The sequence below is a fragment of the Melanerpes formicivorus genome, unplaced genomic scaffold (assembly GCF_026170545.1).
Source record: "Melanerpes formicivorus ecotype bairdi unplaced genomic scaffold, bMelFor1.0.p_v2 SCAF_17, whole genome shotgun sequence".
Taxonomy (NCBI): Eukaryota; Metazoa; Chordata; class Aves; order Piciformes; family Picidae; genus Melanerpes; species Melanerpes formicivorus.
The window spans coordinates 16,245,597-16,259,562 of NW_027142369.1; the positions used below are offsets into that span (position 1 = coordinate 16,245,597).

At 41.1% G+C, this 13,966-nt stretch overlaps 1 protein-coding gene across 1 annotated transcript in view; it reads right to left on the reverse strand.

Annotated features, from left to right (window-relative positions):
* KLHDC1 (kelch domain containing 1) overlaps window positions 1-13,966 on the reverse strand; it is a 29,306-nt gene that overhangs the window by 4,040 nt on the left and 11,300 nt on the right. The window contains exons 7-10 of the mRNA XM_068149148.1: window positions 11,677-11,760; window positions 5,732-5,790; window positions 4,696-4,808; window positions 3,435-3,507 (exon numbers count right to left, since the gene is read on the reverse strand). Coding sequence (XP_068005249.1) covers window positions 3,435-3,507; window positions 4,696-4,808; window positions 5,732-5,790; window positions 11,677-11,760 — 329 coding nt within the window. The remainder of the gene's footprint in view (window positions 1-3,434; window positions 3,508-4,695; window positions 4,809-5,731; window positions 5,791-11,676; window positions 11,761-13,966) is intronic.

The following is a 13,966-nucleotide window of genomic DNA, read 5'->3' on the forward strand; positions in this document are numbered from 1 at the left end:
TTTTATCCAGAACAATTTTTGTCGTTCTTTGACTCATCTGTACTCACTTTATGCACTTACTTATCACCACTCCAACCAAACCTTACAGCAGAAAAGTGTTTAGAAAAATCATGTGAAACAAGCTTTGACCATCAACAGCTTTTGTTTCTCTCTTCAAAATTTCCACTATTTCTTAAATTCATAGAATGGTTTGAGTTGGAAGAGACCTTGAAGATCATCTAGTTTCAACACCCCTGCCATGGTCACAAGACCAGGCTGCTCAAGGCCTCATAACTTCAATACTAACAGCTTTAAGACTGGGGGATTTTCAGTACTGACTCTTATCCCCTAACACTAGGATGAGATCTTAGAACACAAATTATTCTACTGCAGCTTTACTCTTTCCCCCAGACAGTCCTGGGAACCATTTTTTGTGTGTCATTTACATCCCATCCACACAACTTGTGCTGTGTGTATAAAAGTACAAGGTGTAAAAGACCCACAAACCAACCCAAAAGTAAAAACCTTACTTTACCAAAGATTTTGCTACTTCAGCAGCTGCATTTTGCTAGATGTGGTTTTATTATTAGCAGATCAAAAATCTGTATTTCTACTGACGTATCACAAGATGATTATCAGCACAGAGCTCTGGCCCTTTTTAAAGTCTGCTTAACCCCAGTGACATGCAAAAATAAACATTTTCAGGTCCTCACACCAGTCATATCAACAATTGTTCACTCTTCTCCTTAGGCTAAACTGTATCCCACCTTTTCTCCTCCTCATACCTGTAGGATAGATCTGTCTCTGCCTTATCTGCATTAGGAAAACTCTGGCCTGGACTTCATCACCGAAGAACACTGGGAAGCCTTTCCTGCCTTCACTCTGGAGACATCCTAGCTTGCAACCTGAGGCTTTTTTTAATACCGACTGACAGTTCCTGGCCTCTGACAGCTGCTCTAACTTATCACCTAAACATTCTGACAAAGCATGTTATTTAAATTACACAAATGTAGCCTTTTTTGGTTTTGTTTTCAAGCAGCTCTTCTAACCAGAACAACAGAATTACATTGCAACCAAAACACCAGGGAGGGAGTTAAACAAACAATTTGATCTCTTTCAACCCAGCATGCAAAATATTAGCTGAAGCACGGTTGGTGGGCATAATTTTCTACCCAGAGAGAACCACAGATCTATGTCCTGGAAGGTCATTTCTTTAGAAATTACTAAATTACTTGTTTAGAATAAATAGTTTGTTTAGAAATTACTAAAAATGGAGATTGAAGGACATTCTCCTTTACAGAATTTAAGGAGGGAATGGATTGTGCAGAAGCAGCGGGGAAATATACTCCTGCAGGCATGATACACCATCTAGCATCACAAAATATATTATACATGTAATAAAAATGTACCTAAAAGTACACATCTACAGATCCTTGCCAGTGTATTTTAAGTCCTGCTGTAAAGCCATGAGTGACACAACCAACTTAAACCTTTTACTGGTTGCAGAGATCCTGCAGTACAGGGATACAGTCATGGTACAACTAAATACTTCCCACTCAAACCAGTTCAATATGTGAACAGGGTTTTCACGTGGTTCCTTTTATCAATGTTTCCAAGAATTCCTAAAAAAGTTTATTGATGTATTTTTTTGTTTTATTGTTTAAAGGGAGGGGAGGTAATTTACTTTAATAGTTAATCAATGGAAGGCAATGACCCTCAGCCTACAGGCTGCACACCAAGACCTTCAAATGGTGAACCACAGGACGTGTTTGGGCTTGAGGGAGCTCTGAGACTCTTGTCAATGGGTCACTCAAAAGCTCTGCTCTTAGGAGGGTCTGGGCTGAGTGGACAGTACAGTCCCCAGCAAATTTAGCAGTACCAACACCAGGAACCCTCTTTGGTGCTTCTTCTGCAGCAAGTAATGTGGTTTGCTCAACAGCCTCTCTGCCAGCACAGCCAAGTGACTGTTCCACTGTGTAGCCCAGTATGGGATCTGCTCTCAACTTGCCTGAAAACCACTTGGGGCTCAGGTCACGGGTTCCTAGGATCCAGCCCTACCACCACCTCAGGCACAAATGTTATTCCAGCTTAATTACAGTGTAAAGGCTGAGCTGCAGCTCCCTGGGCTGCTACCTGTAGGAAAAAAACCCCTCACATCCTGTCCCTTCCCAATCCTCTTCCATGACTACACAAGGTGAGGAGCCCACTTCAGCAGTTAACATTACTTGAATGGTCTCCTATCCGACCTGAACACAAAGATACAGGATCCCTGACTGCTAATGATGGGCTTTGATATTTAAGGCAGATATCAGTCCCTTCCTATCAGTTCACTGATTGTAAGAGGACAAAAAAAAGTAATTCTGGAGCTAAGGTGCAAGTTTATTCAAGCTGGAGAGGGTCTGGAATCTAAAAAAGCAGAAAACTTGGTCTAAAAATGCTGTTTAAAAGACACCCTGGAATAGGATAAAACAGGAAGAAAATTAATGGAGGCAAAGATATTTCAGTAATAGAAAACAGAACGTGAGGAAGAAAGCATGCAAGTGCCAGACCAGAATTGGACAGTCTACTAAAGGAATGAGGTAGAATTGTGTTGAGAGTATCTGGGTGAATGTATAGAATGGATTTCATGAAAAGCTGAGTATTTACTACCTAGAGCAAATCAACTCAATGGTACTTAGGTTATAAACACAGAGAATACTTCAGATATTGTGCTTTAAAAAAAAGAGGTCTGTGCACTGATACAGCAAGAGCCTGTTTTTAATGGCAGCTTCTGGTTCAGAACATGAACCTTAGCCAGAAAGACTCTTCTGGAGCCTTAAACTAGAGAGGAGACAGGAACAGAGCCTGGAAGATCTGTGGTGTTGTTCCAAGTAGGAACACCAGACAGACATTCCAGAACTAGGTCCTTTTTGGCTGGCAGTTAAGCCCTCAAAATAGACCTCCAGAGTAATTTACTGAACTGCTTAGTATTAAATTTAACTTTCCAAGACTATAATCACAATTAGCTGCTTCTGCTCAAGGCAAAAAAACAATCAAACATGGCTACTTTTGAACCTTGAACAGTGCAGAGTTTTCTTGGTTGTCTCCCCCACATTTTTAATAATCCATCAACATTTATTAGCTTTTATTAGTCTCAGAAGTTAATTCCTCAAAAGCTAAGATACATATTTTCTCATATAATTTGGTGATAGAAGAGGAGGTTAATTGGACACCCAGATCCTTCACCACAAAATATCTTTTAATGCAAGCAAGCATCAGCTATAGTGAATATAGAAAGTGATAATGCTGTATCAGATCTGGAGGAACATGTTATTAAAGCAAATTATTCAACCACACTGCATCAATTTTTCCAAGATATTCATATAATGGGCTTTAAAAAACACAGTTCAATAATTTAAATTACTTAATTTTCTCAAGTGCTTCAATTTCAGCAAACAGGATTGATTTTTGTATACCTAGGCCTACTCTTAGGCAAGTGGGTGAGCTGTTTCCATCCATTTGTTGTAACGCTGTGAATCCAGCCATCACCTACAACAGAAGAACATAGATTAGAACATCAATACTTCTTGGGATAAACTATCACCTTTATTTATACAAAAAGCTCCACGTCCTAAGAGAGCATTTTATTAAGAGAACAGTAAAACCATCACTACATTTACTTGCATCTTTTCAGTCTGTCATTTCTCTTCATCACTCACTCAAAGACCTCAATGCATTGAAATCTCCCTCCCAGCGGAACATAACTGACATTTAATTTTTTCACTCATTTCATGAAAAGATGACTTTTCTAGAAGAGGAACTCAGTATGACTATCCTACTTTGCAGTTAACATAAAATGGTTTGGGTTGAAAGGGACCTTAAAGATCATCTAGTTCCAACCCCCCTACCCTGGGCAAGGACACCTCCTACTAGGCCAGCTTCCTCAAGGCCCCATTCAACCTGCCTTTGTACACTTCCAGGCTTGGAGCCTCCACAACTTCTCTTGGCAACCTCTTCCAGAGCCTCACCACCCTCATGGGGAAGAATTTCTTCCTGAAGTCTAATCTCAAAGGAGCTTCTTGCAGTTTGAAACCATTACCCTTTGTCCTCTCACTTCATGCCTCTGTCAAAACTTCCTCTCTTGTAGCCCCTTTCAAATACAGGAGACATGCTTCAGCCCTCTGATCGTCTTCATGGCCTTCCTCTGGATCTGCTCCAACAGCTCCATGTCACTCCTGTGCTGAGGACTTCAGAGCTAGCCCCAGCACTGCAGGTGGGGTTTTGGCAGAGCCCCTCAGAAAGGGGTAGAATCACTTCCTTCAGTGTGCTGCCCACAGTGCTGGGGATAAGCTCAGGATTCAGCTGCATTTTGTAGCTGTGATTTGCTCTTCACTCAAAACGCTACATTACATTCATGGTGTTATTTGTATCTTCCTTCTGCAATTGCTTTTGATGTCAAAGTTACCCTTTGTTCATATCAAAAGGGTTGAACCTCTTGCCTTTATTCTTTTAAATGACAGTTTGATGAAAAATTTATTATCATGTGTTCTCACTGTACTACTCAATGTGCTCCTATATCACTATAAAACAGTAAGAAGATAGAGAAATACTCAAACATCAAGAAAGTTCTGTAGCAAGTTTTAGGTTTCAGCAATTTGAGGAAGACAACAAAGATACATGGTGCTACAAGGTTAGCACTGAAGTGAACAACAGAATAATAATCTCCAAATTACTTACTTAAAGGAACATTATCAGAGCTTAGCCCCCCAAAAAGAAAAAGTCTGTCATCTCCTATTGGAGTCAACGTGTGCCAGGATCGATCCTTTGGTTTCTCTCCACTGATATTAATTCTTGGGGAAGCAAAATAAACAAAACAAACATTCAAAGTATGTTGGGGGGGAAAAACAAAAATCAACCTGACAGAAAATGTAATGATTAATTTAGTTTGTCCTAAAAGCAGCTTGACTATTTTCCCAGTGAAAAATGCTGCACTTACACGACCTGAATTAATTCTGGAGAAGAGAGCTCAGATTCAAAAGTGATCCCTTGTAATTAAGTGTTCAGAGAAGAGTTACTATCTAAACATCAAAGGGCAAACAAAATAATAATGTTTCAGTCTTAAGATCACAAGTCATTACTTAAGGTACAACTGAAATCACTCAGGGGAGCAAAGAAAGGACAGCATATTGAAAACAATCTGCACAGCACATGTGGGGAAACAGACTAAGTTATTTGAGATAATATCCTGATAAAACATAATGGATCCTGAGGAGCTACAGTCTCTCCCCTCCTGGGAAAATGCTACATGTAAACAAATCCTAGGAAGTACACCAATACCCTATGTAGTTTAAAACTGAAATACTTACCTCACATTTTTACTTATTTAAAAAAAAAAAGTTAAGATGCCTATCTTGGAGTGGAGGAGGATCTTTCCCCCATGATGAGCCAAATATAGATAGTAAAAAGAGCATTCAGAAAGACATCACAACTAAAATTCCATATGGATAAAGGTACCCATCTAGAAAACGAGGATGTTAAATCACTACATGCTGTGCTTAAAACAGCATCATTGATGCTTTGGTGCAGAACAGAAAAAGCTTAGTAACCATTAGCAAATTAAATTAAATTGAAATCACAATGTAGCAGCTGTTAAAACAGTCCCCAAATTCCCATTCTGCTCTTGGAATAACCGTAAAATTACCACTGAAACTATTTAGCAAGATGGTTTCAATCTGCTATGTGCAACTTGGATGTTTCAGAGAAAGAAACCTACCTTCCAGACCAAGTCCAAGTGTCTAAATTCAGGCAGTGCAAATCATTCATCCTAGTTTGCTACAAAATAAATCAAATACCAGTTGTGTTATCTCAAGCAAACAATGAACAAAGCATTTCAGTTGAGGCCTTCCGAGGACAGAATATTCCACGTAACAATATTGTGAAGAAAACTGTACCCATGTGCCTTAAAATAACTCTTACTGTGAGGCAGAGAAAAAGGCATTTCTTCTCAAATCCCACCATGCAACAACCAGAAAACTATCTGGGAGGAATAGTTACAGTGACACACAGCAGTATGGGGCCAATGTTAACTTTCAATAGTGAAGAACTATGTGATTTTCAGCTCCTGTAAACATATTCAAGTTTCATCCATAGAATTCAGGGTAGGTGACTGCAGAAGGTGTAACACTATGTATAGTTTCCTCTGATTTATTTTTCTTTGCATCCTCCTCCCTGATCACTTATTCCTCAAAATATTCTGGTAGATGCTGTACTTGGGACGTGCCGTGCCACAGAAAGTCCATCACATCTGTAGTTTTCTCTTTGCTCCATAAGGCAAGTCCTTTCACAAAGTTACAAGTTGTTATGACCCTTTAGCATTTGCCTTAAAACCCAATAAAATGGATCCATGAGAAATCAATACACTTGCTTATCCTCCTGTGCTTTGAGAGGAAGAGACTACCTCAGAACCATACAAGGGGGAAGAATATAAGGAAGAATTTCTTTATTTTACACTGCAGCAGTATTTTCAATGGCTTGTGATACACTTAACTGCTATTTGTGATTCCCCTAGGTACTACAAAACAATAGCTGTGAAGTAGGGAAATGTATCTTGCCTTACCTTAACCATTTCTTTTCTCCTAGGGTAGTCCATAGATCTATTAGAATAAGCCTTTCTCCAGCTTGCAGCTCCTTTGTAGCAGAAACTAGACTTGTGATTTATGTCAGGACAGGAGTGGGTTTACCCTTGAGAAATCAGCCAGTTATTAGGGAGTTTGAGAGACTTTCAAAGCTATCCACCAGAGCAATGTAAAAGTCTCTTGGATGTTTCAGGAAACAGCAAGGTTTTCAGGATAGCTCTGATCAAGTAGGTGCTAGCCCTTTGCTGTTCTAGGGAAGAGAATGTTGAGAAGCATTTTTGAAAGGCCTTCCAAGAGGCCAATAGACTGAAGACAAGCAACTGAGGGCTTTTGTGTACTGCCTGAGAAACTTTGTTATATTCACCCTCTTGCAGAGATAAAGTGTAATCCAACTGACAGCTAGAGGAACAGATCTGTCTTCTGCTGAGAGGTCTACTCATTTCCTGCTGCTTCAGCTGGCTTTGAAGGTGGTGAGGAACAAATGATACAAGCAGAAAGCAAAATGTGATTACTATCTTCTGCTGTACCTGTACAGAGCCAGACACTTTAAGAACAGGCAACATCCTGGCCTCTAGAACTAAAAATATTTCATCATCTTGGAAAACATCAGTGTGATGTGCAGGATGTCTATTAAAGACTAGAAAGAAAGTTGCTGTTATGCTGGAATTTAAGGTTTCAAGAAGATTCTGTCCAAGCCCTCCTCGCTGACTCCTTTCCTAGGCATTAGGCAGGAGATGGAGCAGTTTTCAGTTTCTTGGTTCCTGGGAAATCAATGTGTTATCTTTACATTCTCATGATTTAACAGATTGACAGGTGCATCATTACATCAACCTCATTCTGAATTCAAAACACAGCATCAGCTGGGACATTCATGTCTAAGATTCAGTCCTTTATATAGCTTTAGCTACTGAAAATGCCTTCCTACCCAACCCTTATTTAAGATCCTGTAAAGCACAGTCAGGTTATGGTATCACCACTTGGAATATGCCAAGTTTCCTTCCAGTTCCTCATGGATTTCTAAATGCTACCTGCTAAATTGAATCATTCATCTGATAATTCTAGAACAATTCTCAAGTGGCTTAAAAGCATCAAGTCTCCTAAGAGGGTCTGCATTTCCTTTTGTGCTGCAAGGGCTCCTCAGACATCCTACTTATCTGCAGCATGTTCAGTTCTGTGCAGCTCAGTAAACATGAAGAAAGATCTGCTTTGTCTCAGGATTAGCTTTCCAGAAGGATGAAAGGCATTAAAGGTGACATATTTACAGCTCACTGCTGTTACAGTAAACTCTTTGCAGCCCTCCAGTCTGAGATTTACCATCCAACAGCCACTGCAGCTCAAAGCTTTCTAAGAGAAGGACTGCAGCTCAGTCTATCTTTTGATCTTCAGTGACAGAAAGGGTAAGGAGAAATAGAAACATGCATACATTACAGCATCAGATATGTGAAGAGCTGCTGGAAAGACTTTGGGTTTAATTCATCATTCTTTACACAAAAATTTGCCACTTCAATCAAAAATGAGATTTGTATCAACTTTTGGACTAACTCTCCTTCCTTCCCGCTTTCTCCCATTTGTTTGTTTGCAAGGGCTTACCTGGAGGAACAGAATCCACACAACACTTCTGAGCCTGTTTTCAAATGACTCCTGGTACAATTGATTTTGATCATCATCACCATCTTCTTTTACCAGTTCTATCTCCAAGTTTGGAAAAAGGTGCCCTTTCATCCCAGAAAGATGAATAGGAGAAGCCTCATGACACTTCCTGGCCCTTTCTGGTTCCTTGCAGAGCCTTTTCCCTGGGAAGATTTGTATCATGGTGAACTAGAATGTGAAGAAGGAGCAGAGCAACCCCGTATTTGCTCCTTAATGTATGGAGAAAAGCAAGACTTTACCCTCTGGGGAGGAGTTACTCCTGTAGTCAGGAAATGTAGTGGCTTTCTGATGCCTTTAGCTTTCCTGTTTCATTAATTCCTCAAGCCCCACTGAACATTCCCTAACATCTCCAAGTCTCTATTCATTTATTTCTAGGATAGAAAGTGAATCAGTAACAATGACTAGGGTGAAAATTTAACTTGCTGCTCTCCTACAATATTAAATATGGCTTTCCAAAACTTCACTTTTTTCAGACATTGCTCCCAAGCAGTTTCACTGGAATTTTGCAAGAGGGTTATTAAAGAAGCTGATGCTACCTGAGGAAGACAAAAACCTTTTCAGATCAGAGTCGTCTTGTATTTCTGAGTCCTGTAGTCAAACAGGCAGAGTTAAAGAGAAGCCAGAGGGCACGTCCTTTTAGGGCATATCTAGACATGCAGAGTGGAGAAATGACAGGCGAGCTCCAGTTTGATAAGAATTTCACCTGCAGAGGCTGCATGAGAATCCCAGCTTGAGTTAAAGCAGTCCAGTTGCAACAGGCACAGCACAATAACCCTAATTAGCTCAGACACAACACTCAGTGCTGTTCTGGCTCTGGGGTGAAGACCTCTGCACCATGCAGAGACAGCCCTTGCTAGCAAAAAAGCCAGAGGAAGCAAGGCTTTGAAGGCTGAGGAAGAGTTTAGTGGTAGGTCAGAAGGTCCTGAGCTGCATGTTTACTCCTTCCCGTCTATGCTTCTTTCCCCTCTCACACCTGCAGGCTTGCTAAATGATGAGCAGGGTTCAGTCCAGACATGATTAACAAGAGCTCATTTACACAGCAGATACCAAAGAGCATGTCCAAGCAGAGGCACAGGGCTCACTTGGCCAGGCCAACCCTGAACACACAAGATTCAAGACTAGATACTTGTTCAGTCTCTTCAAATAATCTTTTATTTCCTGAGTTATTTGCAAATCAACCTTGTCCATACCTCCAGCTCTGGAAATTATGGCAGTTGTCTCTTGGGCAGAGGTGGAGCTTGCACAACTATCCCAGAGACCATGAGCCTGTGTGAAAGGCCATGGAACACATAATGGGAAGAATAAACAGGATCAGCTGTAGTTATTTTCTCTTCTGATTGCTCAGAGAAGTTACCTGGCTAAAAACTTTTCCTACAGCTGTGGGAGATAATTGAAACAGAAAAACTGACTGGAAGTTGTACAGCCCACTTCGAACCTGCCTGGATCTGTAGGTCTGGTTTCTGTCTGAGCAAGCAGGAGTAAGCCATTTTGTAACAGAACTGCAGACTTTCCCTGAGAAGAACACCACTTTAGAGCAGAGCTTTTACAAGGGGGCAGGAAACAAAGGGCAGTTTTACAATGTTTCATTTGCAAGTACTTGAGAATGCAGGGGCGAGATTGTGGCAGCTTTCCAAGACGAACCTAGCATGTAACTCCTGGAAGGGCATCTCCAACCAACAGCTAATTCTTCCTTTCTTGGAACAGAAATGCAGCACCATGGGGTTTAAAAAGCTCCTTCACTGTCATTTTGCATCATAACAAAGACAGAAAGCATCAGGTCTCATCCTCTAGCTGTATGTTATTAAAGGCTCTAATTAGCCACAGGTGAAAAGAGCAAAAAACAAATTTTAAAACAAATAGGGAAGAGTACACACAGTGACTTAAATTGGGAGGTTTTTTGGTTTTTCTCCCTGTCTTACAGAATCTGCTTCTCACCTTCCTGATAAACTCCAGCTCATACAGATGCCTTTAAAGTACTATCTTCTCTTTGGTCTTGCAACAGTTCTAAAATGAGCTGGTACATTTTCCATCCAAGAAAGAAACGTACACAAGCAATAGGGGAGAGTGTGTTAGTTAAGACCACCTACTACCACCCTTATTTAAGGCATAAGGCAGGAATGTGGGCTTTGTCTTTGATTTTGCTGCCTAGAGGTGAAATTCTTACGTTAATGCTTCAGCAAAAGAAAAGTCTCCTCCGCCTAGTACTAGAAAAACTAAGCATACTTCTGAGAGGTTTTAGTATCTCCTTTCTTACCAGTGGTGGCTTCAGGTTTGCTAAGTATATCAGAAGGATGATGCTGATGGCTTTTAAGTTAAAAAGAGATAGGAAAATGTAAAATTACGTAGCCAGGAACCTACCCTTGATTTAAATATGCGCTGATTGCATCCTACACACAGTTCTTACACTGCCTTTGACACTTACCTAAGGGACAACCCATTTAAGATCCTCCTACAGTGCATGAAGTGGTAACAATCTGGGATTAACTATCAAGAATACAAATACAAGCCTCACTTTTGGGATAAAAACCTTATGTTGGACCCACAAAATAAAGGTGTTGGAGCATTCTCTATGGTGTCCTGCACATCATCTGTGTAAAGGGCACAAAGCACTGTTAAAGGTAAAGACTGAGACTGCTAAATTGAGCTTCAGAGAGCTGGGAAGAGGTTGAACAGGACTGCAATGACCTCTGCCTGCAGCAGCCTGTGCTATCAGATGACATGCTGCAGCAGCCTGAATGCACAGAGACTAAGAGCTTGCTATGCAGACACAATAATCACAGGCTGCTCTGCCAGACACCTGGATCTCAGTAATTTCTGCTCAACAAAAATGGCTACTTTAAATTATAGATCCAGCCAAGATCTGTTATTTCTTACCTTTCTGTTTGGAACTTCAGTCTCCCAGGAAGCAAACAGAAAGGTGTGAGAGACGTGTATGTTCTAACACCTTTCCTCTTTCTTTAATGGGGAGGAGGGTGGGATGAAGGACAGGAGACAGAAGGACAACCACAAGCTAAAATCTCAAGTTTTATTTACTACTTGCTAGCATTTAAGTGAGCAGGTTTGATGTATAACTGTGACAAACTACAGGAAGCACTGAATGCTAGCACCTCATCCTGTATTTGAACATGTCTATCAGCAGGCTTCCTCCTCTTTACTTCTGAGGAAGCATCTCCTACAGAGGTTAAGCACACAACTATTTTTGTTGATTGAAAACATCTACATTTACGATACAATCATCTGTTTCTTCCTCTTTTTGGGACAATGTATGATTGACCATTTATACTACTGACAGAACAGACTCCTCTTTGTGTGAAGTAGAGGTGGGGAGTGAAAAGCAGCATCCTGGATTCAACAACCCCTACTATAAAACAATAAAAAAAACATAGATGGAAATAATATTACTGACAATAACATGTTTTAATTCAACACTAACCAGCACTCGTCCTCCGAAGATGTAACCTTTATTTCCTAGCACAGCACATGTGTGAGCTGCTCGAGGCTGAGGTGGATCTCCACCCTGAAAGAAGCCAAAGAAGATCCTTCAGAATATTATCCAAAGATCACATAATGGTGGTGGTAAGTCAGTAAGACAGAGGTTGCAAAAATAAGACAAATATGCATCAACATAGAGCACAAGCACTGTGAGGAGTGGCTGAGGGCACTGGGGTCATTCAGCCTGGAGAAAGGTTGAGGGGAGACCTTGCTCTCTACAACTCCCTGAAAGGAGGTTGGAGCCAGGCGGGGGTTGGTCTCTTCTCCCAAGTTACAAGTGATAGGACAAAAGGAAATGGCCTGAAATTGTGCCAGGAGAGGTTTAGGTTGGATATTAGAAGAAACTTCTTCACTGAAAGGGCTATCAAACACCGGAACAGGCTGCCCAGGCAGGTGGTTGAATCCCCATCCCTGAAGGTGTTTATATGAGGCACGGATGCGGTGCTGAGGAACAGGGTCCAGCACCAGACTTGGTAGAGTTAGATAGTGGTTGGACTTGGTCTTAGGGGGTCTTTTCCAACCAAAATCATTCTATGAATATGCTGACCGAACTCAAGCTATAGACAGAAATAGTCATGTCCAAGACTCCACAGACCTCGTAAGATACTTGCCAAGGACAGCTTTAATTAGTTCCTTCAGTTGATAATGTTAAACATATTGCCTCCTGGCCTCTACTTAAAATTAAATTCAATTAATTTTTATTTAATTTCTAATCATAAAATTATAGTAACACATCAGTTATTGTTGCTATTCTGTGTGAAACATTACAATTCCAAGTGCAAACCATCACAAGCTGGTACTAAAACCCCTTAAAATTTTGAGGTTACAGCCAACAGCTACCTGCCAAAGAGTCCTCAATGTCTAAAGCAGAAATAAAGATGGAAAAAAAAAATGGGGTTTATTTTTCAATAGTGATTTCATGGTTTTGCCTTTAGTTTGAGAGGAAGGCAATAAAATAGTGTCAGACAGTATATTACAAGGTACTTCTGAGTTCTTACACAAACTCACCAGGATTTTGTGAACTTTTATAGGCTACCATCCTATCTGTCACACTGGAGAATGATTGGACTCAATCTTAAAGGTCTTTTCCAACCAAAACAATTCCATTATTCTATGTCAATATATGCACTACTGTTTTACTGGGAAAGTGAGTGCACATGCTCCTTTGGAAGACCATTGAAGTAGCATATTTGCTGCAGCACATCTGATCTGTTTACTCCAACACTGCAGCATAACCAGGAGAGATTTGTTCAAAAGGTTTGTCAACATTAATTGTGGAAGGGAATACGCAGAATCCCAGCATGGTGGGGTTGGAAGGGACCTCTAGAGATTAAAGCAGTCAGCCCAGGATCACAATGTCAAACTGGGTTTAGAATCTCTCCTGAGAGGGACACTCCCCCCACCTTTTAGCTCTTGCTGAACCTTTTAAAGATCCCCTTTCAGACTGCTCTTCTGCAGGCTCAACAGCCCCAGCTCTCTCAGCCTTTCCTCCTCACAGAAATGCCCCAGTCCACTCAGGATCTTTGTAGCCTCTGCTGGACTCTCTCCAGTAGTTCTTGTCTCTCGAACTGGGGAGCCCAGAACTGCACCCACAACTCCTGCTGCAGCTGCACTAATAATAATAAACTAGGTTGGAAGAGACCTTCAAGATCATCATGTCCAACCCATCAACCAATCCAACCCACCTAAACAACTAACCCATGGCACCAAACACCCCATCAAGTCTCCTCCTGAACACCTCCAATGATGGTGACTCCACCACCGCCCCAGGCAGCCCATTCCAATGGGCAATCACTCTCTCTGTATAGAACTTCTTCCTAACATCCAACCTAAACCTCCCCTGGTGCAGATGCACAGAAGAACCTCCCTCCACCTGCTGGCCATACTCTTCTTAATGCGCCTCAGGAGACCACTGGCTTTCTTGGTGTAGTGGTTTGAGCCTTAACTGAGAGTTAAAAGCTCAAATGGGGAAAAGGCTGAGAATCTCTTCCCCACTTCCCCCCCCACCTCCTCCCTCCAAACAGGGAGAGGAGGGAAAAAAAAAAAAGGTAAGGAGCAAATCCACTAATCAACAATCTGGAGTCAGCTTGGAAGTAGAGAGGCAAATAATTTTTTTTCTTCAAATATATATATAGCAATAACAGGGAATAAGGTTCACAAGGGCAAGGAACAAGAATGGATGGGAGGGGAATAGAAAAAAGAATAATACAAAACCAGTCTGTCTCTGAAGA